The 25,233-nt window shown below is 47.3% G+C and overlaps 2 protein-coding genes and 1 pseudogene across 3 annotated transcripts in view; all 3 read left to right on the plus strand.

Moving 5' to 3' along the window:
• Positions 1 to 21,153, plus strand: part of PPM1G (protein phosphatase, Mg2+/Mn2+ dependent 1G) — a 28,513-nt gene extending 7,360 nt beyond the window's left edge. The window contains exons 2-10 of the mRNA XM_004029005.5: positions 15,186 to 15,255; positions 16,065 to 16,150; positions 16,462 to 16,594; positions 17,252 to 17,667; positions 18,248 to 18,388; positions 18,741 to 18,975; positions 19,738 to 19,867; positions 20,113 to 20,215; positions 20,540 to 21,153. Coding sequence (XP_004029054.1) covers positions 15,186 to 15,255; positions 16,065 to 16,150; positions 16,462 to 16,594; positions 17,252 to 17,667; positions 18,248 to 18,388; positions 18,741 to 18,975; positions 19,738 to 19,867; positions 20,113 to 20,215; positions 20,540 to 20,746 — 1,521 coding nt within the window. The 3' untranslated portion in view covers positions 20,747 to 21,153. The remainder of the gene's footprint in view (positions 1 to 15,185; positions 15,256 to 16,064; positions 16,151 to 16,461; positions 16,595 to 17,251; positions 17,668 to 18,247; positions 18,389 to 18,740; positions 18,976 to 19,737; positions 19,868 to 20,112; positions 20,216 to 20,539) is intronic.
• On the plus strand, positions 8,247 to 9,833 carry LOC101148965 (ferritin heavy chain-like; annotated as a pseudogene).
• A 266-nt stretch (positions 21,154 to 21,419) lies between the features above and the next one.
• Positions 21,420 to 25,137, plus strand: ZNF513 (zinc finger protein 513). Of its 2 annotated transcripts, none has more exons than XM_019021260.4 (4): positions 21,420 to 21,602; positions 22,115 to 22,270; positions 23,318 to 23,905; positions 24,001 to 25,137. In XM_019021260.4, the coding sequence occupies exons 2-4, from the start codon at positions 22,246 to 22,248 to the stop codon at positions 24,825 to 24,827; spliced, it is 1,440 nt and encodes a 479-aa protein (XP_018876805.3). In that variant the 5' UTR covers positions 21,420 to 21,602; positions 22,115 to 22,245; the 3' UTR covers positions 24,828 to 25,137. The 2 variants fall into 2 exon arrangements, with proteins under 2 accessions (XP_018876805.3, XP_004029066.3); XM_004029017.5 differs by lacking the exon at positions 21,420 to 21,602 and adding an exon at positions 21,616 to 21,891.
• Positions 25,138 to 25,233: the final 96 nt, after the last annotated feature.

Genomic DNA, 25,233 nt, shown 5'->3' on the forward strand with positions numbered 1-25,233 from the left:
ACCTCTAATCTTCTATTGGGTTATTAGTCTTAGAATTGAATTTTGAGAGGTAAGGGCTTGAATTTGAACATAGAAATTTATACAGGTCTGATCAGTAGTTCTTGACATTGTATTATCTGGAAACACAAATCTTTAGAACTGAACTTAAGATGTTTAATGACATTTTGTAGACAGAGTATGATTTCAGTGTAGTTGTTTTTATTTCTTTCTAGATCTAGTTCAGAGATGAAGTATATCAACTTTTTTTTCCTTTTTGACCCAATGCTACCAGAAAAACAACACCTTTTAATCATATTTAGTATTTGAAAATGTGTATACAGGTTCCTTTATATTTTATTTATTTCTTACAGGTTCCTTTTTAATCAGCTTTATTGAGATAGAGTTCATATACTGTATGGTTCATACCATATATGGTTCATGTACCATACAGTATATGAATTCACTTTAAGAGTATAATTCAGTGGGTTTAAGGGTGTAATTCATTCATTTTAAGGGTATAACTCAGTGGCTTTTAGTATATTTTCTTTTTTTTCTTCTTTTTTTCTTTTTTTGAGACAGGGTCTTGCTCTGTTACCCAGGCTGGAGTGCAGTTACGCAGCCTCAGCTCACTGCAACCTCCACCTCCCAGGTTCAAGCGAATTCTCTTGCCTCAGCATCCTGAGTAGCTGGAACTACAGGCTCACGCCACCACACCCAGCTAATTTTTATATTTTCAGTAGAAACAGGGTTTCACCATGTTGCCCAGGCTGGTCTTGAACTCCTGGCCTCTAGTGATCTGCCTGCCTCAGTCTCCCAAAGTGCTGGGATTACAGGCATGAGCCACCGTGCCTGCCTGTTTTGTAGTGTATTCAAACAGAGTTGTACAGCTGTCACCACAATCAGTTTTAGAACCCCAAAAAGAAACCCTGTACTCTTTACCAGTCACTCCCTATCTTCCGTCCACTAACCCCTGGCATCCACTAATTTACATGACCTCTATGAATTTGCCTATTCTGAACATTTTATAAATGGAATTCTAAATACACTACCTTTTATATCTGGATGCTTTTACTAAGCATGTGTATTTTTGAAATTGACTTTAAAGCCTGTTGGCCCCTGGAAGAGTAAATTACTCTCCACCCCAAGTATTCCCTCTACCCCTCAGCTTTGCCTGTAAGTTTTTTTTTTTTTTTTAAAAATCACACATACATTGTTGTAGTAGATTTAAGAATAAGTATTTTGCTGACCCAGGGTTCTTTTGCTTCTTTCTAGATCAGTGCCTTGCAGGTTTTATTTTACAGAGCTTAATAGAATCAGAATTCTCTTTAAAACTCCAGTCTCATATCCAGTTATCACTCACCATCTCTTTGTTTGCAGCAATAGCCAGGCCTGGCCTAGAGGGACTTGATCTCCACTTTTGGTTTTTAGACTTTTCTGTGGCTTTTACCACCTGCTGTGTATCCTTGACCTCATACTGCTGGACTCCTTTGGGTGGATACCAGCAGGATGGTTCAGGCTCCAGTGGGCACTTTTTAAAATTCTCTCCTTCTGTTCAGATAGACAGAGCTCAGGCAGATCGCCAAGTCTGTTGCCTGTGTAACCAGGAAAGAGATGCTAGTTTTCTTTTAGACACTCCCATTTGTTTCTGTTGGAACCTTCCTCACTTAGTTGATGGAAGGGAAGCAAAAGACCCAGAACTCCATCTCAAATTAATGACTTAACAATTCTTGAATTTTCTCTTATCTCCTAGTTAACTCTTTTTCTTATCTCCAGGAGGTCAGTTTTAATTATTGTTATTTATTCATTTATTTTCATGGAGACAGGGTCTTACTGTGTTGTCCAGGCTGGTCTTGAACCCTTGGCCTCAAGGAATCTTTTCACCTCAGCCTCCCAAAATGCTGGAATTACAGGCATGAGTCACCACACCCAGCCTGATATTTTTCAGTTGATGTATCATAGTTGTGCCTAAGCATAATTTTTTAATTTTAATTTTAATTTTTTATTTTTGGGGACAGGGTCTCCCTCTGTCGCCCAGGCTGGAGTGCAGTGATGCGATCTCAGCTCACTGCAACCTCCACCTTCTGGGTTAAAGCGATTCTCCTGCCTCAGCCTCCCGAGTAGCTGGGACTACAGGTACCCACCATCACACCCAGCTAATTTTTTTGTGTGTATTTTAGTAGAGACGAGATTTCGCTGTGTTGCCCAGGGTGGTCTCGAACTCCTGAGCTCAGGCAATTCGCCTGCCTTGGCCTCCCAAAGTGCTGGGATTACAGGCATGAACCACCACGCCCGGCCAAGCATAATATTTTTAAGGGTCATCAATGTTGTGTCATGAATCAATCAGTGTTTCATTCTTTTTTATGGTTGAATAATATTCCATGGTATGGATTTGTCACATTTTGTTTATCCATTCATTAGTTGGTAGACACTTTGGATTTCCACTTTTTTTTTTTTTTTTGCTATTATAAATAGTGATACTATGTACAAATTTTTATGTGGAAATATGTCCTCATATCTCTTGGTTATATACCAAAGAGTGGAAGTGCTGGGTCATATGGTAACTACGTGTTTAACATTTTGAGAAACTGCTAAACTCTTTTCCAAAGTGGCTGTACCGTCTTACATTCCTGCCAGCAATATATGAGGATGCCAGTTCCTTCACATCTTCACTACACTTATCCACCTTTTTTATAATAACTAATGGTGGGTGTGAGATGGTATCTCATTGTAGTTTTGATTTGTGTTTCTCTGATGGCTAAATGGCTAATGATGTTTGAACTTTTTGTTTGAGACAGAATCTCACTCTGTCCAGGTTCAAGCAATTCTCCTGCCTCAGCCTCCCTAGCAGCTGGGATTACAGGCACATGCCACCACACCCAGCTAATTTTTTGTATTTCTAGTAGAGACAGGGCATTACCATGTTGTTCAGGCTGGTATCGAGCTCCTGACCTCAAAGGATCTGCCTCCCTGGGCCTCCCAAAGTGCTGGATTACAGGCTAGAGCCACCATGCCAGGCCTTATGTTTGAACATCTTTTATGTGCTTATTGGACATTTGTGTATCTTCTTTGGAGAAATGTCTGTTCAAAGCCTTTGTCCATTTTTAATTGGATTGTCTTTTTGTCTTTTGATGTGTAAGAGTTCTTTATATGTTTTGGATACAAGTTTGTTAGATATATGATTTGCAAATATTTTCTCCAATTTTTGTGGACTTTTGCTTTCTTTTTTTGTTTTGTTTTTATTGTTGTTGTTGTTGTTGTTGTTTTGGTCGGGGGACAGTCTTGCTCTGACCACCCAGGCTGGAATGGAGTGGCGCGATCTTGGTTCACTGCAACCTCTGCCTCCTGGGTTCAAGCTATCCTGCTTCAGCCTCCCGAGTAGCTGGGACCCAGGTGTGTGCCACCACTCCCAGCTAATTTTTTATTTTTAGTAGAGACCGGGTTTTACCATGTTGGCCAGGCTGGTCTTGAACTACTGACCTCAGGTGATCTGCCTGCCTCAGCCTCCCAAAGTGCTGGGATTACAGTCATGAGCCACTACACCCTGCTTCTTTTTGCTTTCTTTCTTTCTTTTTTTTTTTTTTTTGAGACGGAGTCTCGCTCTGTTGCCAGGCTGGAGTGCAGTGGCATGATCTCGGCTCACTGCAACCTCTGCCTCCCGGGTTCAAGCCATTCTCCTGCCTCAGCCTCCCGAGGACTATAGGCACACGCCACCATGCACAGCTAATTTTTGTATTTTTAGTAGAGACGGGGTTTCACCATGTTGGCCAGGATAGTCTCGATCTCTTGACCTCGTGATCCGTCCGCCTGGGCCTCCCAAAGTGCTAGGATTACAGACGTGAGCCACCACACTCAGCCTCTTTTTGCTTTCTTGACGGTGTCTTTTGAAACAAAAGTTTTTACTTTTGATAAAGTCCAATTTGTCTATTTTGTTTGTTTGTTTTTGTTAAGAAGCTTTGCCTAACCCAAAGTCACGAGAATTTTCTCTTAGGTTTTCTTCTAAGAGTTTTATAGTTTTAGCTGTTTCTGTGATCCATTTTGAGTGAATTTTTGTGAATGGTATGAGGGAGTGATCCAACTTCATTCTTTTGTGTGTGGATATCAAGTTGTCCCAGCACTATTTGTTTAAACCACTGTTCTTTTCCCCCATTGAATTATCTTGGCATCATTGTCAGAGATAAATTGACCGTAAATGTGAGGGTTTTATTTCTGAACTCTCAAGTCCATTTGATTGGTCTACATGTCCCTATGCCAGTAATACACTATCTTGGTTACTGTAGCTTTTTAGTACGTTTTGAAATGTTTTTAAAATTTGTTTTTCATCTAAATTTTAGGATTAATTTGTCAATTTCTGCACAAAAGGCACCTGGGTTTCTATAGGGGTTATGCAGAATCTGTAGATCAACTGGGGGAGTATTACAGGCATGAGCCACCGCGCCCGGCTGACTGAGTTTTTCATAGATGTACTCTATCAGGTTTAGGAAGTTCCCTTTTATTCCTAGGTTGTTGAGTCTATTTTATATTACTTTTTTAGAGACAGTCTTGCTCTGTCCCTCAGGCTGTAGCACAGTGGCTCAATCATAGCTCACTGCAGCCTTGAACTCCTAGGTTCAAGAGATCCGCCTGCCTCAGCCTTCTTAGTAGCTGGGATTACGTGCATGCACCACCATACTGGGCTAATTTTTAAAAATTTTTTATAGAGACAGGGTCTTACTATGTTGCCCAGACTGGCATTGAGTCTTTTTATCATTAATGAGCATTGGATTGTCAAGTGCCTTTATAATACCTATCGAGATGATCATAGGGTTTTGTTCTTTAGTCTACCGATATGCTTTATTGCATTAAGTGATTTTTTTGAATGTTAAAACAACCTTGCATTTTTTTGGTGTATAAGTCTTATTTGATCAATGTGTATTATCCTTTTATATGGTGCTGGATTTAGTTTGCTACTATTTTGTTGAGGATTTTTGTGTCTATATTCATAAGAGATATTGGTCTGTAGTTTCTTGTGATGTCTTTGTCTGGTTTTAGAATCAGGGTAATGCTGGCCTCATAGAATGAATTGGGAAGTGTTGCCTTCTTTTCTATGTGATGGGAGAGTTTGTGAATCATTGGTATTAATTTTTCTGTAAATGTTTGGTAGAATTCACAAATAAAGGCATCTGAGCCTGGGCTTTTCTTTGTGGAAAGTTTTTGGCTTTTTTTTCTTTAAAAATTTTCATTGTGGCTGGGCGTGGTGGCTCACGCCTGTAATCCCAGCACTTCGGGAGGCCAAGACGGGTGAATCACCTGAGGTCGGGAGTTCGAGACCAGCCTGACCAACGTGGAGAAACCCCATCTCTACTAAAAATACAAAATTAGCTGGGCATGGTGGTGCATGCCTGTAATCTCAGCTACTTGGAAGGCTGAGGAGGGAGAATCACTTGAACCAGGGGGGCAGAGGTTGCAGTGAGCCTAGATCGTGCCATTGTACTCCAGCCTGGGCAACAAGAGCAAAACTCTGTTTCAAGGGAAACAAAAAAAGTTTTCATAACATAAAAATTACCATCTTAGTCATTTCTTTTCTTTTCTTTTTTTTTTGTTGGAGGCAGAGTCTTGCTCTGTCACCTATGCTGGAGTGCAATGGTTGCAGTCTTGGCTCACTGCAACCTCTGCCACCTGGGCTCAAGAGATTCTCCTGCCTCAGCCTCCTGAGTAGCTGGGATTACAGGCATGCGCCACCATGCCCAGTTAATTTTTGTATTTTTAGTAGAGACGGGGTTTCTCCATGTTGACCAGGCTGGTCTCTAACTCCTCACCTCAAGTGATCCGCCCGCCTCGGCCTCCCAAAGTGCTGGGATTACAGGTATGAGCCACCACGCCCGGCCTTAAAAATTTTTTTAATGTATAGTTGAGTAGTATTTAATACATTCACATTGTTGTGTACCCAGTTTCCAGAACTCTTCATCCTACAGAAATGAAACTCTACACCCATTAAATAAGTCCCCATTCTCTTTCCCCCAGCTCATGGCAAACAGCATTCTATTTTCAGTCTCTATGAATTTGATTAGTTTAGATACTTCATAGTGTAAGTGGAATCATATGGTATTTGTCTTTTAGTGACTGCCTAATTAAAAAAAATTTTTTTTGAGACGGAGTCCTGCTCTGTCGCCCAGGCTGGAGTGCAGTGGCGCCATCTCGGCTCACTGCAACCTCCACCTCCCAGGTTCAAGTGATTCTCCTGCCTCGGCCTCCCAAGTAGCTGGGATTACAGGTGCTCGCCACAACACCCGGCTAATTTTTGTATTTTTAGGTAGAGACGGGGTTTCACCATGTTGGCCAGGCTGGTCTCGAACTCCTGACCTCAAATTATCTGCCTGCCTTGGCCTCCCAAAGTGCTGGGATTACAGGCGTGAGCCACTGTGCCCAGCCTCCACGTTGTTTTTCACAACACCTCTATCATTTACATTTCCACCAACAGTACACAAGAATTTCAGTTTCTCCACATCCTTGCTAGCAGTTGTTATTATCTGTTTTTTTTTTTAATGGTTTCTTTTTTCCTTTTCCTTTTTTTTTTTTTTTTGAGACGGTCTTATTCTTGCTCATGCTGGAGTGCAGTGGTGCAATGTCATAGCTCACTGCAGCCTCAACCTCTGGGCTCAAGCAGTCCTGCCACCTCAGCCTCCACATAGGTGGGACTGCAGGTGTGCACCACCACTCGTGGCTAATTTTAAAAATTTTTTCGTAGAGACAGAGTCTCACTGTGTTACCCAGGCTGGTCTTGAACTCCTGAGCACAAGTGATCCTCCCACCTCAGCCTCCCAAAATAATGAGATTAGAGACATGAGCCAACATGCCCAACCAGTTTTGTTTGTTTGTTTTGTTTTGTGTGTTTGAGACAGAGTCTCACTCTATTGCCCAGGCTGGAGTGCAGCGGCATGATCTCAGCTCACTGCAACCTCCACCTCCCAGGTTCAAGTGATTCTTATGCCCCAGCCTCCTGAGAAGCTGGGATTACAGGTGTGCCACCACACCCAGTTAATTTTTGTATTTTTAGTAGACATGGGGTTTTGCCATGTTGGCCAGGCTGGTCCCGAACTCCTGACCTCAAGTGATCTGCCCCCCTCAGCCTCCCAAGGTGCTAGAATTAAGTTTTTCTTTCTTTCTTTCTTTTTTTTTTTGAGACAGAGTCTCACTCTGTCACCCAGGCAGGAGTGCAATGGCACGGTCTTGGCTCATTGTAACCTCTGCCTCCCAGGTTCAAGTGATTCTCCTGTCTCAGCCTCCCAAGTAGCTGGGATTACAGGCATGCGCCACCACGCCCAGCTAATTTTTTGTATTTTTAATAGAAACGGGGTTTCACCATGTTGGTCAGGCTGATCTCAAACTCCTGACCCCAAGTGATCCACCCGCCTTGGCCTCCCAAAGTGTTGGGATTACAGGCGTGAGCCACTGTGCCTGGTTTTATTTTTATTATTATTATTTTTAATAGTTCCTATTCTAATGGGTATGAGGTAGTGAGGTGGGTGGTTGTGGTGTTTTTATGAATGTTTAATTGGAAATGGGTGGCCATTGTGTGCAGGAAAAACCTCCTAAATTGTGTCAAACTCCTGGAAAATGAAATATCATTCCAGTTGCAAGAATATCTTTTTTTTTTTTTTTTTTTTTTTTTTTTTTTTTTTTTTTAAGACAGAGTCTCACTCTGTCACCAGGCGGGAGTGCAGTGGCACGATCTCGGCTCACTGCAACCTCCGCCTCCCGGTCCGCCTCCCGGGTTCAAGTGATTCTTCTGCCTTAGCCTCCCAAGTAGCTGGGACTACAGGCGCGTGCCACCACGCCTGGCTAATTTTTTTGTATTTTTAGTAGAGATGGGGTTTCACCATGTTGGCCAGGATGGTCTCAATCTCTTGACCTAGAGATCCGCCTGCCTCGGCCTCCCAAAGTGGTGGGATTACAGGGGGGAGTCACCGTGCCCAGCCACAAGAAGATCTTGAGCATGTGAATGATCAGAAATGATTTAGCCTATGTAGGCACTAGGCCAGGTAGTGAAATTCAGGGAAAATAATTCAGATGCTTCTGAGCTATCACTTATGAACTAAGAAACAGTTTAAAGCCATTATAGTGTGTTTCCTGAAGATGAAAGCATGTGGTAAGATGAAATAGTGATTATTTTTTAAAAATTACTACTCCAGAAAGGAAAAGTTTACTAATTTTTATTACTAAAGTTTACTGTTGGTGGGTGTGGTGGCTCACACCTATAATCCCAGCACTTTGGGAGGCCGAGGCAGGCGGATCACCTGAGGTCAGGAGTTCGAGACCAGCCTGACCAATATGGTGAAACCCCATCTCTGCTAAAAATAAAAAATTAGGCCGGGCGCGGTGGCTCATGCCTGTAATCCCAGCACTTTGGGAGGCCGAGGCAGGTGGATCACGAGGTCAGGAGATTGAGACCATCCTGGCTAACACGGTGAAACCCCGTCTCTACTAAAAATACAAAAATCAGCCGGGCGTCTTGGCAGGCACTCAGGAGTTTTGAGGCAGGAGAATGGCGTGAACCCGGAAGGCGGAGCTTGCAGTGAGCCGAGATTGCGCCGCTTCACTCCAGCCTGGACGACAGAGTGAGACTCTGTCTCTAAAGAAATAAATAAATAAAAATAAAAAATTAGCTGGGTGTGGTGGCACGCACCAGTACTCCCAGCTACTCCGGAGGCTGAGGCAGGAGAATCGCTTGAACATGGGAGATGGAGGTTGCGGGGAGCCAAGATTGCGCCACTGCACTCCAGCCTGGCGACGGAGTGAGACTCTGTCTCAGAAAAAATATAATTAAAAGTTGAGACGTTCTTCGCCGAGAGTGGTCGGGGTTTCCTGCTTCAACAGTGCTTGGACGGAACCCAGCGCTTGTCCTGCACCCCGGCCGGCCGCCCATAGCCAGCCCTCCATCACCTCTTCACCATGCCCGCGGACGGCCCCAAGGCCCCCGCCGCAGCTCCAGTGCCGCGTAGCCACCGCTACCGCTGCCGCCGCCTCTCCTTAGTCGCCGCCATGACGACTGCGTCTACCTCGCAGGTGCGCCAGAACTACCACCAAGACTCAAGAGGCTGCCATCAACCGCCAGATCAACCTGGAGCTCTACGCCTCCTCCGTTTACCTGTGCGTGTCTTACTACTTTGACAGTGATGATGTGGCTTTGAAGAACTTTGCCAAATACTTTCTTTACCAATCTCATGCGGAGAGGGAACATGCTGAGAAATTGATGAAGCTGCAGAACCAAGGAGGTGGCCGAATCTTCCTTCAGGATATCAAGAAACCAGACTGTGCGGGGAGAATGCGATGGGAGAGCGGGCTGAATGCGATGGATTACATTTGGAAAAAATTGTGCATTTTGCATTACATTTGGAAAAAAATGTGAATTAGTCACTACTGGAACTGCACAAACTGGCCACTGACAAAAATGACCCCCATTTGTGTGACTTCATTGAGACACATTACTTGAATGAACAGGTGAAAGCCATCAAAGAATTGGGTGACCACGTGACCAACTTGCACGAGATGGGAGCACCCGAATCTGGCTTGGCAGAATACCTCTTTGACAAGCACACCCTGGGAGACAGTGATAATGAAAGCTAAGCCTCAGGCTAATTTCCCCATAGCCATAGGGTGACTTACCTTGTCACCAAGGCAGTGCATGTATGTTGGGGTTTCCTTTACCTTTTCTATAAGTTGTTCCAAGACACCCACTTAAGTTCTTTGATTTGTACCATTCCTTCAAATAGAGAAATTTGGTACCCTTCCCCCCCCAAAAAAAAAAAAATGTACTGTGGGCTGGTGTAGTGGCTCATGCCTAAATCTCAGCACTTTGGGAGGCTGAGGCGGGAGGATCACCTGAGGTCGGGAGTTTGAGACCAGCCTGGGCAACATGGTGAAACCCCGTGTCTACTAAAAATATAAAAACTAGCCAGGCATGGTGGCACACACCTGTAATCCCAGCTATTTGGGAGGCTGAGGCATGAGAATCACTTGAACCTGGGCTGCGGAGGTTGTAGTAAGCTGAGATCACGCCACTGTACTCCAGCCTGGGTGACAGGGAGACATTCTCTCTCTCAAGAAAAAAAAAGCAAAAAAAAACCAACAAAACAAAGTAATCCAGGAACAACAACATGATGAAGGAAAATGCAGCAGGACTCAGTGATGGATGGTGGAAGACAGCCAGGAAGTTAAGCGTGACTCTGGTATTAAGTGTTGTCTGGGAGAGTTAAGATTCCATTTACAGAAATAAGACCTGTAGGGGAAGCTCTTGATTTTTTTTTTTTTTTGCAGACTGCTGATTTCCTGATTACATGTGTTAAGTTTGAGGTATAGAGAGAAAGAACATCCTGGCCGGGTGCAGTGGCTCACACCCGTAATCCCAGCACTTTGGGAGGCCGAGGTGGGCAGATCACGAGGTCCAGGAGATCGAGACCATCCTGGCGAACATGGTGAAACCCCGTCTCTACTAAAAATACAAAAATTAGCTGGGCGTGGTGGCGCGTGCCTGTTATCCCAGCTACTCAGGAGGCTGAGGCAGGAGACTTGCTTGAACCCGAGAGGCAGAGGTTGCGATGAGCCGAGATCGCGCCACTGCACTCCAGCCTGGCAACAGAGCTAGACTCTGTCTCAAAAAAAAAAGAAAAAAGAAAAAAAGAACATCCTGTAGAAACAGGCAGTCAGAGGTATAGAACTACACAGAATCCAAGAGATCTTTCAAGAAAAGTGACATGCAGCAAGAGAAACTATCAAGGGGGTGAACAACCTATAGAATGGGAGAAAATATTCACAAAGTATACATCCAACAAAGGTCTAATATCCAAAATCTATAAGGAACCTAACAAGCAAAAAGCAAATAACCCCCTTAAAAAGTGGGCAAAGGACATGAACAGATACTTCTCAAAAGACGTACATGTGTCCCACAAACATGAAAAAATGCCCATTTCTAATCATCAGACAAATGCAAATTAGAACCACAAAGAGATACCATCTCACACCAGTCAGAACAGCTTTTGTTAAAATGTCAAAAAATGAGAAACGTTGGTGAGGCTGCAGAGGAAAGCAGACACTTGTACACTGTTGGTGAAGGTGTAAATTAATTTAGTCTAGGCACAGTCAGTTTGGAGATTTCTCAGAGAACTAAGAGTGGAACTACCATTAGACCCAGCAATCTGATGGCTGGATATACGGCCAAAGGAAAATCATTCTGCCAAAAGAACATATGTACCTGTATGTTCATTGTGGCACCATTCACAATAGCAAAAACATTGAATCAACTCGTGCCCATCAGTGGTGGACTGGAAAAGAAAAGAAAATATGGTACATAGCCATCATGGAATACTATGCACCCATTAAAAATAATGAAATAATGTCTTTGCAACAACATGAATGTAGCTGGAGGGCATTATCCTAAGCGAACTAACACAGAAACAGAAAACCAAATACTGCGTGTTCTCACGCAGTGAGAGTGGGAGCTGAACATCAAGTACACATGGATGTAAAGATGGCAACAATAGACACTGGGGTCTACTAGAGGTGGTGGCGCGGCAGGGTGGGGGTGGGGGTTGTGTGGCAGAGGAACAGCTGAAAAACTACCTATTTGATACTATACCCACCACCTGGGAAACGGGTTCAGTCATACCCCAAACCTCAGCATCACACAGTATACCTTTCTAACAAACTTACACATGTACTCTGTGATTCTAAAATAAACATTGAAAAATAAAAAAAAGAAAACTGACATGGTTTGTACTGTTTAATCTGACATAATGGCTAGGGGAAATGAAGTCTGCAGAATGGCTGTTTGGGGATGTTGTTGTTGTTGTTGAGATGAGGTCTCACTATGTTGCCCAGGCTGCTCTTGAACTCCTGACCTCAAGCAGTCCTCCTGCCTTGACCTCCCAAAATGTTGAGATTACATGCATGAGCCATTGCCAAAACGGCTATTTGGATTGCTGTTAAGGTTATTACATTCTCTGTGAAGTAAGATCTTGAAGGAGAAGGATTTGAGATCAGGAGTTTAAGAAAAAATGTTAATCTAGGAAGAGAGGATAATTTCTGTGTTTGGCCAGGTGCAATGGCTCACGCCTGTAATCCCAGCGTTTTGGGAGGCCGAGGTGGGCAGATTGAGCTCAGGAGTTTGAGAAGAGCCTGGGCAACATGGTGAAACCCCGTCTCTACTGAAAATACAAAAATTGGCTGGGCGTGGTGGCAGGTGCCCACTGTAATTTCAGCCACTCGGGAGACTGAGGCAGGAGAATTGCTTGAACCTGGGAAGTGGAGGATATGGTGAGCCTAGATCGCACCACTGCACTCCAGCCTGGGAGACTCCATCTCAAAAAAAAAAAAAGAAAACAAGATGCTGAAATGAAGTAATTACCACAGTCAATGTGATCCTATAACTTTGTTTTCTTTTAGAGATGGGGTCTCCCTCTGTCACCCAGGCTGGAGTGCAGTGGTGCATCATAGCTTTCTGCAGCCTCCACCTCCTGGGCTCAGGTGGTCCTCTTGCCTCAGCGTTCCGAGTAGTTAGGACTGACTGCAGGTGCATGCTGCTATGCCTGGCTAACTTTAAAATTTTTTTGTAGGGGCGGGGTCTTGCTATATTGCCTAGGCTGGTCTCCAACTCCTGATCTCAATCAGTCCTGCCTACCTTCCCAGAGCGCTGGGATTACAGGTGTGAGCCATCGCACCCAGCCAATCTCATAACATTTTATGACTAGCAAACTTAGTAGTTCTGATTCAGGCATAAATCGGCGGGGTTATACAAGGTTGGGTGAGTTTTTCTAGATTGCTAAGAGACCATGTTGAAATACTTGGCTCTGTCTCAGTAAGGGATAGAGAGAAGCAAAGGTGTGGGTAAAGGTTATGAGCAGACATGTAAAGGGGGCAAATTAAAGTGTTTAGGGAAGGTGAAGCAGTTCCAAATCATAATATAGATCCCAAGCCTCACCAAGAAGTGAAGGAGAGGGTAATTGTGCGATAGTTCTCGGGACTGAGACCTCAAGGTGTGAGATGAATCTTTATTGTGGGTGGTCCTCTTTCAGAAAAAGAACAAAAAAGAAAAATGTGAAATGGGTGCTAAATTTCAGAGCAGAATATACATATATGTGTATGTGTGTGTGTATATATATATATATTTATGTAGCAAATTCCAGTTTACAAAGGGCTTTTATGTGTTTTGCATCATTATCAACAGTTCTGTGATGATGTGGATGTGGTGGATATTGTAATTCCACATCACAGAGGATAAAATTGAGGCACACCATAAGGTAGCTGACCAGAGATCATGCAGTATATGGTAGAATGGCAACTTGAGGCCAGTTCTTAGGTGTGTTTGTTGTCCTTATTCAGAATGGAACAATGTGGTTTATTGTACAAAAATTTAAAAATGAATGTCGAAAAGTAGAAATTATTACCCAAATCTCACCCTCTGTGGTTGTTTGCTATGTGATCTTCCAGACTCACATATACATGTAGATACTTTTTTTTTTTTTGAGATGGAGTCTTGCTCTGTCGCCCAGGCTGGAGTGCAGTGGCGCAATCTCGGCTCACTGCAGGCTCTGCCTCCTGGGTTCACGCCATTCTCCTGCCTCAGCCTCCCAAGTAGCTGGGACTACAGGCGCCCACCACCACCTCCAGCTAATTTTTTGTATTTTTAGTAGAGACGGGGTTTCACCATATTAGCCAGGATGGTCTCAATCTCCTGACCTCATGATCCGCCTGCCTGGGCCTCCCAAAGTGCTGGGATTACAGGAGTGAGCCACTGCGGCCGTCCTCACATGTAGATACTTTTTTAACTTTTTGCTTTTAACCACTTAAGATATTGTGAACTCATTTCCAAATTAACATATATTTGCTTTTAACAGCTACATGTATTCCACTGGAGTTACGTACCATTTGTAATCTATTCCTGGAAATTTAGATGGTTACAACTGTTTTTTATTTTATTTATTTATTTATTTAGAGACGGAGTCTGACTCTGTCGCCCAGGCTGGAGCGCAGTGGTGTGATCTTGGCTCACTGCAACTTCCACCTCCCGGGTTCAAGTGATTCTCCTGCCTCACCCTTCCGAGTAGCTGGGACTACAGGCGCACACCACCATGCCTGGCTAATTTTTGTATTTTTAGTAGAGACGGGGTTTCACCATGTTGGCCAGGATGGTATTGATCTCTTGACTTCGTGATCTGCCAGCCTCAGCCTCCCAAAGTGCTGGGATTACAGGCGTGAGCCACCACGCCTGGCCTCAACTGTTTTTTATTATAAATAATGCTGTAGGCCGGGCGCGGTGGCTCACTTATGTAATCCCAGCACTTTGGGAGACTGAGGCGGGTGGATCAGGAGATCGAGACCATCCTGGCTAACAAGGTGAAACCCCATCTCTACTAAAAATACAAAAAATTAGCCGGGTGTGGTGGTGGGTGCCTGTAGTCCCAGCTACTTGGGAGGCTGAGGCAGGAGAATGGCGTGAACCTGGGAGGCGAAGCTTGCAGTGAGCAGAGATCGCACCACTGCCCTCCAGGCTGGGCGACAGAGCGAGACTCTGTTTCAAAAAATAATAATAAATAAATAAATAAAGCTGTGTACAGCCTGGCCAACACTTTGGGAGGCCAAGGCAGGCAGATCACAAGGTCAGGAGTTCGAGACCAGCCTGACCAACATGGTGAAACCCCATCTCTACTAAAAATACAAAAGTTAGCCAGGCATGGTGGCACATGCCTGTAATCTCAGCTATTCAGCAGGCGGAGGCAGGAGAATCGCTTGAACCCAGGAGGCGGAGGTTGCAGTGAGCCAAGATCACGCCACTGCACTCCAGCTTGGGTGACAGGGCGAGACTCTGTCTCAAAAAAAAAAAAAAGAAGAAAAAATCCTTTATTCTGGTTTTCCCGTAGCTTCCACAGATCCAAAAGGGTCAGGTTTATTTCCAGCAGCCAAATATTCTGCCATCTGGACTGAGATATCTCCTAGGTTGAGGTTATTATAGAGGTAGTAACCTGATTCTTTCTTCCTTTTCTCCTTCCCCTTTCCTCCTTTGCCTCCCTCCTCTTTTCTTCCTCTGTATTTATTTTATCATTCCTTCTTCCTTTCTTGTTTCTAGGCCATATAGGCCAGCCAGGGAAAGGTTAGTAAGGGGTGACATTGATCCCTATGACCTGAGGAATATTCTTTGACCTTGAGACATGCCGATTATGCTCTTCTTTTCCTAGGATGCTCACAACTGTATTCCTGAGCTGGACAGTGAGACAGCCATGTTTTCTGTCTACGATGGACATGGAGGTAACTTTAACAGATCATATTGGTGACATTCTAGGACCCCAATTCCAGACGTTCCAGGGCAAGAACAGGTCCCTTGTTCATTTACTTTCCAGGGTCTGGCCCTCATTATCATTTCCTGCCTGGTGCTGTTTTTCTGTATTCTGTCATTCTTTTTTCCCAGTAGGTACTGTATTGGTTTATAATCTCACCAGGACTTGTTTTAATCCAAAGAGCCTCTATCTTTTTTTATTTTTATTTTTAAAAGTTTTTAGGCCGGGCACGCGGTAGGTCACACCTGTAATCCCGGCACAGTGGATCACGAGGTCAGGAGTTCGAGACCAGCCTGACCAATATGGTGAAACCCCATCTCTACTAAAAATACAAAAATTAGCTGGGCGTAGTGGCAGGCGTCTGTGGTCCCAGCTGCTCGGAAGGCTGAGGCAGGAGAATCGCTTGAACCTGGGAGGTGGAGGTTGCAGTGAGCCAAGACCATGCCACTGCACTCCAGCCTGGGCAACAGAGCAAGACTCTTGTCTTAAAAAAAAAAAAAAGTGTACCCAGTTGAGCTGATTCTTTATCTTTTTTTCCCTGGAGAACTAAGTATACAGGTGAGAAAAGACGAGATATTTATACCCGAGAGAATTGATGGTGAAATCCATTTTTTTGGATCAGAACTTCCCCAAACAGTGTCCTTCAAATAGGGTTCAGGGGTGCTAATATATTTATCCCCTCAACCCTTGGGGTTCACTCCAGTATGGCATATAAATATTGTATCACTTTGTATGTGTGGGGAGCAGTACTCCAGGTGACCTTCCTTCCTTTCCTTCTAGGGGAGGAAGTTGCCTTGTACTGTGCCAAATATCTTCCTGATATCATCAAAGATCAGAAGGCCTACAAGGAAGGCAAGCTACAGAAGGTCTGTCTGCTTACACCGCCCATTCCTCACTTGTGTAGCCTTTTCCTTTGTTCTCTAGTCCTTGGGCTTTTCCTTTCTTTTTGTCCTCTAGCTGCTGCTGCTTATTTACTCTTGAATTCTGTTCCTAAAACGAGCTTATTGGCCGCCTTTTAGACTTGCCTTATTATTCCTAGGCCTCTGAACTGTTTTTATCTGTGAGTGTCTCTTACTGTGGTGGCTCACACTCTTAATTTGTATTCCATCCTTGTGCTCAGAATTGTGTATAGGGAGTTCATTTTGTACTAGTCTTAGACTATTTTGCTTATATTCAGGCTTTAGAAGATGCCTTCTTGGCTATTGATGCCAAATTGACCACTGAAGAAGTCATTAAAGAGCTGGCACAGATTGCAGGGCGACCCACTGAGGATGAAGATGAAAAAGAAAAAGTAGCTGATGAAGATGATGGTGAGTGTGGCATCCCTTGTTTGAGGGGAAATCAGCATTTTAAGAAATATTCTTTAATATTACTTATCAATTCTAAGATAGGATGGCTTTCTAGGGACCTGGGGAGTCCTTATGTTAAAGAAACCTATGATGTTCTCCTGCATTGTATGTGGTTATGAAAAGGAGGGAGAGAATTATCTTCGTTGAGCGGCATCTGAGCTGTAAGCATTGTATATACATTATCTTTTGTCATTGTGATGGGGTCTTCCTGGTTCCTGCTGGTATTTATGTGCTTTTTTTCCCCCTCAAGACTGGAGCAGTTATTAGCCCCAATAGCCAGACATTAAGCCTAAATCCTAATTCACAATAGCATTGTGGGCTTCCTAGATCCTCAGCCAGAATAGGGTTTTTACAACTTAACAATAACAAATGAGACGTCAGAGGGGAAGTATAGTAACTAGTGTTGTTTTGATTAAGAAGGGGATGAACCACAAAAACCAAAAGAAGTCTGTGGAGGAGGAGGAGCTAGGGCATGTTCTTCTGAGACTTGAGCGAGAGGAACCTTGGGAGGGGAGGTTGTGGGGAAGTTAGAGGCTGCAAGGGCTGTTGAGGTAGTGAGAGGGACGGATCCCATGAGGAGTCTGGCATGGGGGCTCTGATTTAGCCTCTTCCCTGCAGTGGACAATGAGGAGGCTGCACTGCTGCATGAAGAGGCTACCATGACTATTGAAGAGCTGCTGACACGCTACGGGCAGAACTGTCACAAGGGCCCTCCCCACAGCAAATCTGGAGGTGGGACAGGCGAGGAACCAGGGTCCCAGGGCCTCAATGGGGAGGCAGGACCTGAGGACTCAACTAGGGAAACTCCTTCACAAGAAAATGGCCCCACAGCCAAGGCCTACACAGGCTTTTCCTCCAACTCGGAACGTGGGACTGAGGCAGGCCAAGTTGGTGAGCCTGGCATTCCCACTGGTGAGGCTGGGCCTTCCTGCTCTTCAGCCTCTGACAAGCTGCCTCGAGTTGCTAAGTCCAAGTTCTTTGAGGACAGTGAGGATGAGTCAGATGAGGCGGAGGAAGAAGAGGAAGACAGTGAGGTAAGGGCCTGTGAGGGCAGGCAGATGCTGAAGTTGCGGAGAGGTCCTGTTTGGTTGCCGTCTGTAGTTTTCAACTCTCTTTCCTTCTCCTATTTTGACATCATCCCCCAAGACCCACTGTATTCTAAGCTTTAGTCTTGAATTCATTGAGCTCCATCATCACAGGTACCATTTGCCTTCTTACCTCTTCCTTTGTTGATACTATAACAAGCAGATCTAGTTCTGGCTTTTCAGAGTCTGTCTCCTAGAGAGAGAACAAGGAGATAGTTGTTACCTTGGCTAGTTGACTGTTTTCTTCTCTGGAAAATTTATTTTCTGGCCACAGTGCCTGAAAGATACTTTTGGCTGGCAGCCCTTGCCTTGTCCTGGGCTTTTTGCTAGTGACTGCTAAGCCCAGTTCAGGATGTCAGTTGTACTCATGCTAGCCCTTTCCATCCCCCCAATTTTCATGACCGTATACTTGTATCTTTCAGTGTTTTGAGGACCTGTGTTCAGTCAGGACCTCTTGATTCTGAGTATGAGCTGTGGGGAGGGAGGGGATCATCCCAGTCTCAGCAGTCTGGGATCCTCCCCCTGGCAGGAATGCAGCGAGGAAGAAGATGGCTACAGCAGTGAGGAGGCAGAGAATGAGGAAGATGAGGATGACACCGAGGAGGCTGAAGAGGACGATGAAGAAGAAGAAGAAGAGATGATGGTGCCAGGGATGGAAGGCAAAGAGGAGGTGTGTGGGGAAGGGGAGCAATGAGTCTTGAAAAGCCACAAGGCAGGTGTGAAGTCCCCTAATTTTGATTTTGAGACAGGGGATCCCCCTGATACTTTAGGATGGAAGTAATAGTCATGGGGATTTATTCCGCAAAGGGAATGAGATGGTAAGCCTTTGGGGTCGAATTATCTAAAAACAAGGGAGAGGGAGTGTGCTGCTGTCTCTAGAAAGATGAAATGTGTGCTTCTCCTGTTTGTTAAAGCTCTTTTGGGGGTCCCAGTGAAAGCAAGCATAGATGAACGATCAGGAGCACATCAGTGAGGAACGCATGTTCAGAAGCCCCCATGATGCTCCTTTTCTTCCTCTTAAGCCTGGCTCTGACAGTGGTACAACAGCGGTGGTGGCCCTGATACGAGGGAAGCAGTTGATTGTAGCCAACGCAGGAGACTCTCGCTGTGTGGTATCTGAGGCTGGCAAAGCTTTAGACATGTCCTATGATCACAAACCAGAGGATGAAGTAGAACTAGCACGCATCAAGAATGCTGGTGGCAAGGTCACCATGGATGGGCGAGTCAACGGGGGCCTCAACCTCTCCAGAGCCATTGGTAAGGGCCAAGAAACTGGGAAAGACTTCTAGGGTCTTTCTCTCTGTCCCAGACTACCTAGTAGCAAACTTTAATCTTCTAGTGCTTGTGCCTTTCAAAGCACTTTAATATCTACTACCTCTGTTCTTACATTCCTGTGAAATAACTAAGATGGGTACAGGTATCATTATACATAGGTATCATTATACCCATCTTATGTAACATTTGAATGATGAAAAAGACCTGTGAGTGCCGGGCGTGGTGGCTCACGCCTGTAATCCCAGCACTTTGGGAGGCTGAGGCGGGTGGATCGCTTGAGGTCAGGAGTTCGAAGCCAGCCTGGCCAACATGGTGAAACCCCATCTCTACTAAAAAAAAAAAAAATACAAAAATTAGCTGGGCATGGTCGCGCAAGCCTGTAATCCCAGCTACTCAGGAGGCTGAGGCAGGAGAACCGCTTGAATCCGGGAGGCGGAGGTTGTAGTGAGCCGAGGTCGTGCCATTACACTCCAGCCTGGGCTACAAGAGCGAAACTCTGTCTCAAAAAAAAAAAAAAAAAAAAAAAAGATTTAAAATAAAAAGACCAGTGAGTGACTTTCTTAAGGTTCAGCAGTCTGGTGGCAGGGTTGAAACTAGAAAAACTAGGACTTAGGACTCAGTTCCCCATTCCACTAGATTATGGAACTTTGTAAAGAAGGGAAATGAATGGCAAGGTTTGACCTGCCACAAACACAAGTCTGTGGGAAGTATCCAAACTGCTCATCAACCATTCCTTTACTCCAGGGGACCACTTCTATAAGAGAAACAAGAACCTGCCACCTGAGGAACAGATGATTTCAGCCCTTCCTGACATCAAGGTGCTGACTCTCACTGACGACCATGAATTCATGGTCATTGCCTGTGATGGCATCTGGTGAGCACTGGCAGAATGCCCTAAATTCCCCTTTCTGCAGCATGTCTTCTCTTATAGGGCTCAGGGCACCTCTAGGATTAGAGCCTAGGTAGACCTAGACCTCTTGGTGGATGAAGAGCACCCAGATTAAGGCAGAGCTGAGAATTTCTGTAGTTATTTACACTGGCCTGGGTCACCACCTCTGTCCATACTCCTCTACTCTGCCTTAGTGAGACGAAGATTCTGACTGTTGTTCTCGACCCCAGGAATGTGATGAGCAGCCAGGAAGTTGTAGATTTCATTCAATCAAAGATCAGCCAGCGTGATGAAAATGGGGAGCTTCGGTTATTGTCATCCATTGTGGAAGAGGTGAGTACCAGGGTGGAGAAGAGAGGGTGTCTGGTCTGCACAGCCAGGGTTCATTCACTCTTTTCATCTGAGCTAAGTCGGCAATCTGGGAGCATTATCATTAATTGCTGACAGACGCTAAACCCCGACTCCAAAGTTCCACCTTCTGTCATTTCCCTGACTTAGCCTTATGCCTTATGGACTAGCAGGTGGGCCGTTTTGTGATACCTCTTGCCCATTCCTCTCCTACCACCCTGACTCAGCAAGCCAGCCCTCTTGTGGGACTGTAGATTCCCGGCAAGGTGTTCAAACCCTGTGGCTGAGCTACCCCCATCCCTTTCTTAGCTGCTGGATCAGTGCCTGGCACCAGACACTTCTGGGGATGGTACAGGGTGTGACAACATGACCTGCATCATCATTTGCTTCAAGCCCCGAAACACAGCAGAGCTCCAGCCAGAGAGTGGAAAGCGAAAACTAGAGGAGGTGCTCTCTACTGAGGGGGCTGAAGAAAATGGCAACAGCGACAAGAAGAAGAAGGCGAAGCGGGACTAGCAGTCATCCAGACCCCTGCCCACCTAGACTGTTTTCTGAGCCCTCCGGACCTGAGACTGAGTTTTGTCTTTTTCCTTTAGCCTTAGCAGTGGGTATGAGGTGTGCAGGGGGAGCTGGGTGGCTTCACTCCGCCCATTCCAAAGAGGGCTCTCCCTCCACACTGCAGCCGGGAGCCTCTGCTGTCCTCCCCAGCCGCCTCTGCTCCTCGGGCTCATCACCGGTTCTGTGCCTGTGCTCTGTTGTGTTGGAGGGAAGGACTGGCGGTTCTGGTTTTTACTCTGTGAACACTTTATTTAAGAACATTCTTTTTTATTGGCGGCTCCATGGCCCTCGGCCGCTTGCACCCGCTCTCTGTTGTACACTTTCAATCAACACTTTTTCAGACTAAAGGCCAAAACCTAATCGTACGCATCGTGTCCTTTTTTTTCTGCTGCCGTGGCCCCCGACTTGGCCCCATCTGTAGCGTCTGGCGAGCCCCCATGTGAGTGTGTGCGTGTGCTCGTGTGTGCGTGTGCTCGTGTGTGTCCTGCGCGTGTATAGGGGAGCCCAGAGCGAGCTGCTGGCAGGCCGGCCCGGCGGGCGTCGCGGCTGCCCCTCGCCCCCTCCTGCAGCCAGAAATGATCTAGTTCCCCCAGGGACAGGTCGGGACCGGTCTGGCTGGCCTGAAGCCTGGAGTCGGGCAGGACGCCTCCTGCGCTGCTCCCTGGCCGGCTCCCCCCGGCCGCTGATTGGCTTGCTCCCCGCCTCGTCACAATCACTTCCCGGTCACGCCATTGAGGCTCCCGCCGCGGCCGCTTCCCACGGACTACGCGTCCCGTGCGTCTCTGCGGCGGCGGAAGCGGAAGCGAGTACGGAGGTACCAGCTGGTCTCCGTAGGGGGGTAGGGGGCTCCATGAATGGAAGCGGCGGCGGCGGCGGGAGCGGCCTGAGCTGGGCGCCGGGGCCAGGGCCGGGGGCTGCCCAGGGCCCGCGCCGCTGCATGGGGGCGGCCCGCCGGCCCTGAGAGGAAGGGCAGACGGGCGGGCCGAGATAGGAGGGGCGGGGTCGGGCGGCCGCAGGCCGGAGGCGCGTCGGGCTGGAGCCGGTCACGATGCCCCGAAGGAAGCAAAGCCACCCGCAGCCCGTGAAATGCGAGGGGGTCAAAGGTCAGGGGTCAGGGGCCTTGAGGGGAGAGGAGCGGGGGTGGGGTCAGTGGAGTGGGCTCAGGTCAGGGTGGAGGGGGACTCCTGAGGGATGAAGTGGGCGATCCAGACTCCTAGCTTCCCACCGAGGCACTAAGGGAATCAGAGTGGGTCAGCGAGTACGGGAAGTGTGGTCCACGAGGGCTGGTTCCTGAGGGAGAATCCACAAGCCCCCTCCCCTCTTCAGTGGATACTGAAGACTCCCTCGACGAAGGACCGGGGGCCCTGGTATTGGAGAGTGATTTGCTACTAGGCCAGGATCTGGAGTTTGAGGAGGAAGAGGAAGAGGAGGAAGGCGACGGCAACAGTGACCAGCTCATGGGCTTCGAGAGAGACTCGGAAGGTGGGTTTTCGGGTCTTGGTTAAGGATTAGCGGCCGCTGGAGACCCCATTCCTTCAGGAGGCAGGTTAGGTGAACAGAACACCATTTCCTGCCACAACCGAGGGCTGGTTTAGTTTACATTTGAGCTAGATGACTTCATTTGTTTAATGGTCCAATCACTTCCATCACTTTGTTGAGGTGAAGTTCTGAGGCCTGGTCAAAGGTGATAGGAATAGGAGGGTGGGTGAATCACATGGAGCAACTGATTAAAAGTAAATGCCCTGTCCCTCTCCCTAGCCCATTCCTTATGTGTATTTACTTTCAAGAGAGGTTCAGGGAAGCAAACTCTCTGTAAATCATTCAACCCAGTATTTAGGTCTAATCTAACTCCCTTTCACCTGCAGCGTTAAGCTCCTTTTGTATTGAGAGGTTTTAGTTTCTGTCTTTATCCTTCCATGTCCCTCTTCCCTGTGATCTTAGCATCACCCTTCCCTAATTTGCTGCACTACCCATCCACTTATGCAAGATGTTTTTTGAAAGTCATTGAGGGGATCCATGTAAATATCAATCTGTTCTTTAGGCAGGCAAGTGGTATTACATGCATTACTTTCATTGTCTCCACTTCCCTCCAAATTTTGCCTCAGAGATAGGTTTTATTTTATAGCAGCTCCTTACTAAAAGGGGCCTTAGCAATAGAGCTTAGAAAAAGGTCTTGGGGGCTCTCTCCCTTTCGTATTTTTACTTTCTTGTCTCAAGAATTAATTTCATTATGGATTCATTTCAGTCTGTGATCCACTGTGAGCCCTTGATCCTTGACCATTGAGTGAAACTAGATACAGGTCAATTCTACCATCACTAGATTAGTCCAGTGTAAGAGGTAGACAATTCATGTTGAATTTTCTGGAATTACTGCAGGGGAGACCTTGATTCCTAGGAGGGAACTAAAGGGATCATCAAAGCTAAGGGTGGAGCCAACCAAGCAAGTGGGGAGACCATAAGTGAAAAGGGGAGAGTTTGGAGCCTGATCCTACCCTATGCTGATGTCTCTTCTTATGTCTATTTCACCAGGAGACTCTCTGGGGGCCAGGCCTGGGATTCCCTATGGGCTGAGCGACGATGAGTCTGGGGGCGGCCGGGCACTAAGTGCGGAGAGTGAAGTTGAGGAGCCAGCCAGGGGTCCAGGGGAGGCCAGGGGTGAGAGGCCAGGCCCAGCCTGCCAGCTGTGTGGGGGGCCGACAGGTGAGGGGCCGTGTTGTGGGGCAGGAGGGCCGGGTGGGGGGCCCCTGCTGCCCCCACGGCTACTGTACTCATGCCGCCTCTGCACCTTCGTGTCCCACTACTCGAGCCACCTGAAGCGGCACATGCAGACACACAGCGGAGAGAAGCCGTTCCGCTGTGGCCGCTGCCCCTACGCCTCAGCCCAGCTCGTCAACCTGACACGACATACCCGCACCCACACTGGCGAGAAGCCCTACCGCTGTCCCCACTGCCCCTTTGCCTGCAGCAGCCTGGGCAACCTGAGGCGGCATCAGCGTACCCACGCAGGGCCCCCCACTCCTCCCTGCCCGACCTGTGGCTTCCGCTGCTGTGCTCCACGACCAGCCCGGCCTCCCAGTCCCACAGAGCAGGAGGGGGCGGTACCCCGGCGACCTGAAGGTAAGACACACCAGGGACCAAAGATCTTGGGACATGGGTGGCTGGCCCTAGGAATGCTTGCATTGGATTCATAGCCCAGGTCTTTGTCCCCACAGATGCTCTGCTCCTTCCAGATTTGAGCCTCCATGTGCCACCAGGTGGTGCCAGTTTCCTGCCAGACTGTGGGCAGCTGCGGGGTGAAGGGGAGGGCCTCTGCGGGACTGGATCAGAACCACTGCCAGAGCTGCTATTCCCTTGGACCTGCCGGGGCTGTGGACAAGAGCTGGAGGAGGGTGAGGGTAGTCGGCTGGGAGCTGCCATGTGTGGGCGCTGCATGCGAGGAGAGGCTGGAGGGGGTGCCAGTGGGGGGCCCCAGGGCCCCAGTGACAAAGGCTTTGCCTGTAGCCTCTGCCCCTTTGCCACTCACTATCCCAACCACCTGGCCCGGCACATGAAGACACACAGTGGTGAGAAGCCCTTCCGCTGCGCCCGCTGTCCTTATGCCTCTGCTCATCTGGATAACCTGAAACGGCACCAGCGCGTCCATACAGGAGAGAAGCCCTACAAGTGCCCCCTCTGCCCTTATGCCTGTGGCAATCTGGCCAACCTCAAGCGTCATGGTCGCATCCACTCTGGTGACAAACCTTTTCGGTGTAGCCTTTGCAACTACAGCTGCAACCAGAGCATGAACCTCAAACGTCACATGCTGCGGCACACAGGCGAGAAGCCCTTCCGCTGTGCCACCTGCGCCTATACCACGGGCCACTGGGACAACTACAAGCGCCACCAGAAGGTGCATGGCCACGGTGGGGCAGGAGGGCCTGGTCTCTCTGCCTCCGAGGGCTGGGCCCCACCTCATAGCCCACCCTCTGTTTTGAGCTCTCGGGGCCCACCAGCCCTGGGGACTGCTGGCAGCCGGGCTGTCCATACAGACTCATCCTGAACTAGGTCCTTCTTCCCCATGTTTTATACAGACGGACCAGAAGCCACCTTTTTCTCCCCCGCTGGCCAGGGGCTCCACATAGACTAACGTAGGCACTATAAGGACCAGCCCAACCCCATGGGCGGGGGGGCCCATATGGACCAGGGGGCCTTGCCTTGACCGAGACACTTCACGAGCTCAGTGAGAAGGGCCCTGTATTCACCTCCACTGCCCCCAGGGGCTGTGGACAAACCGGCTGGGGGACTGCCCAGCCTCCCACCTGTTTATTTAACTTATTTCAGTGCTTTATAATAAAGGAAACACTAACAAAGCCATGTCTATGCTGAATTGGCAATGGCAGGCAATTTGGCCTTACCCTTAGCATAGTAGTCCATGCTGTGATGGGGGAAGCAGGGGCAGTTGAGAG

Source organism: Gorilla gorilla, chromosome 12, assembly GCF_029281585.2.
Source record: "Gorilla gorilla gorilla isolate KB3781 chromosome 12, NHGRI_mGorGor1-v2.1_pri, whole genome shotgun sequence".
Taxonomy (NCBI): Eukaryota; Metazoa; Chordata; class Mammalia; order Primates; family Hominidae; genus Gorilla; species Gorilla gorilla.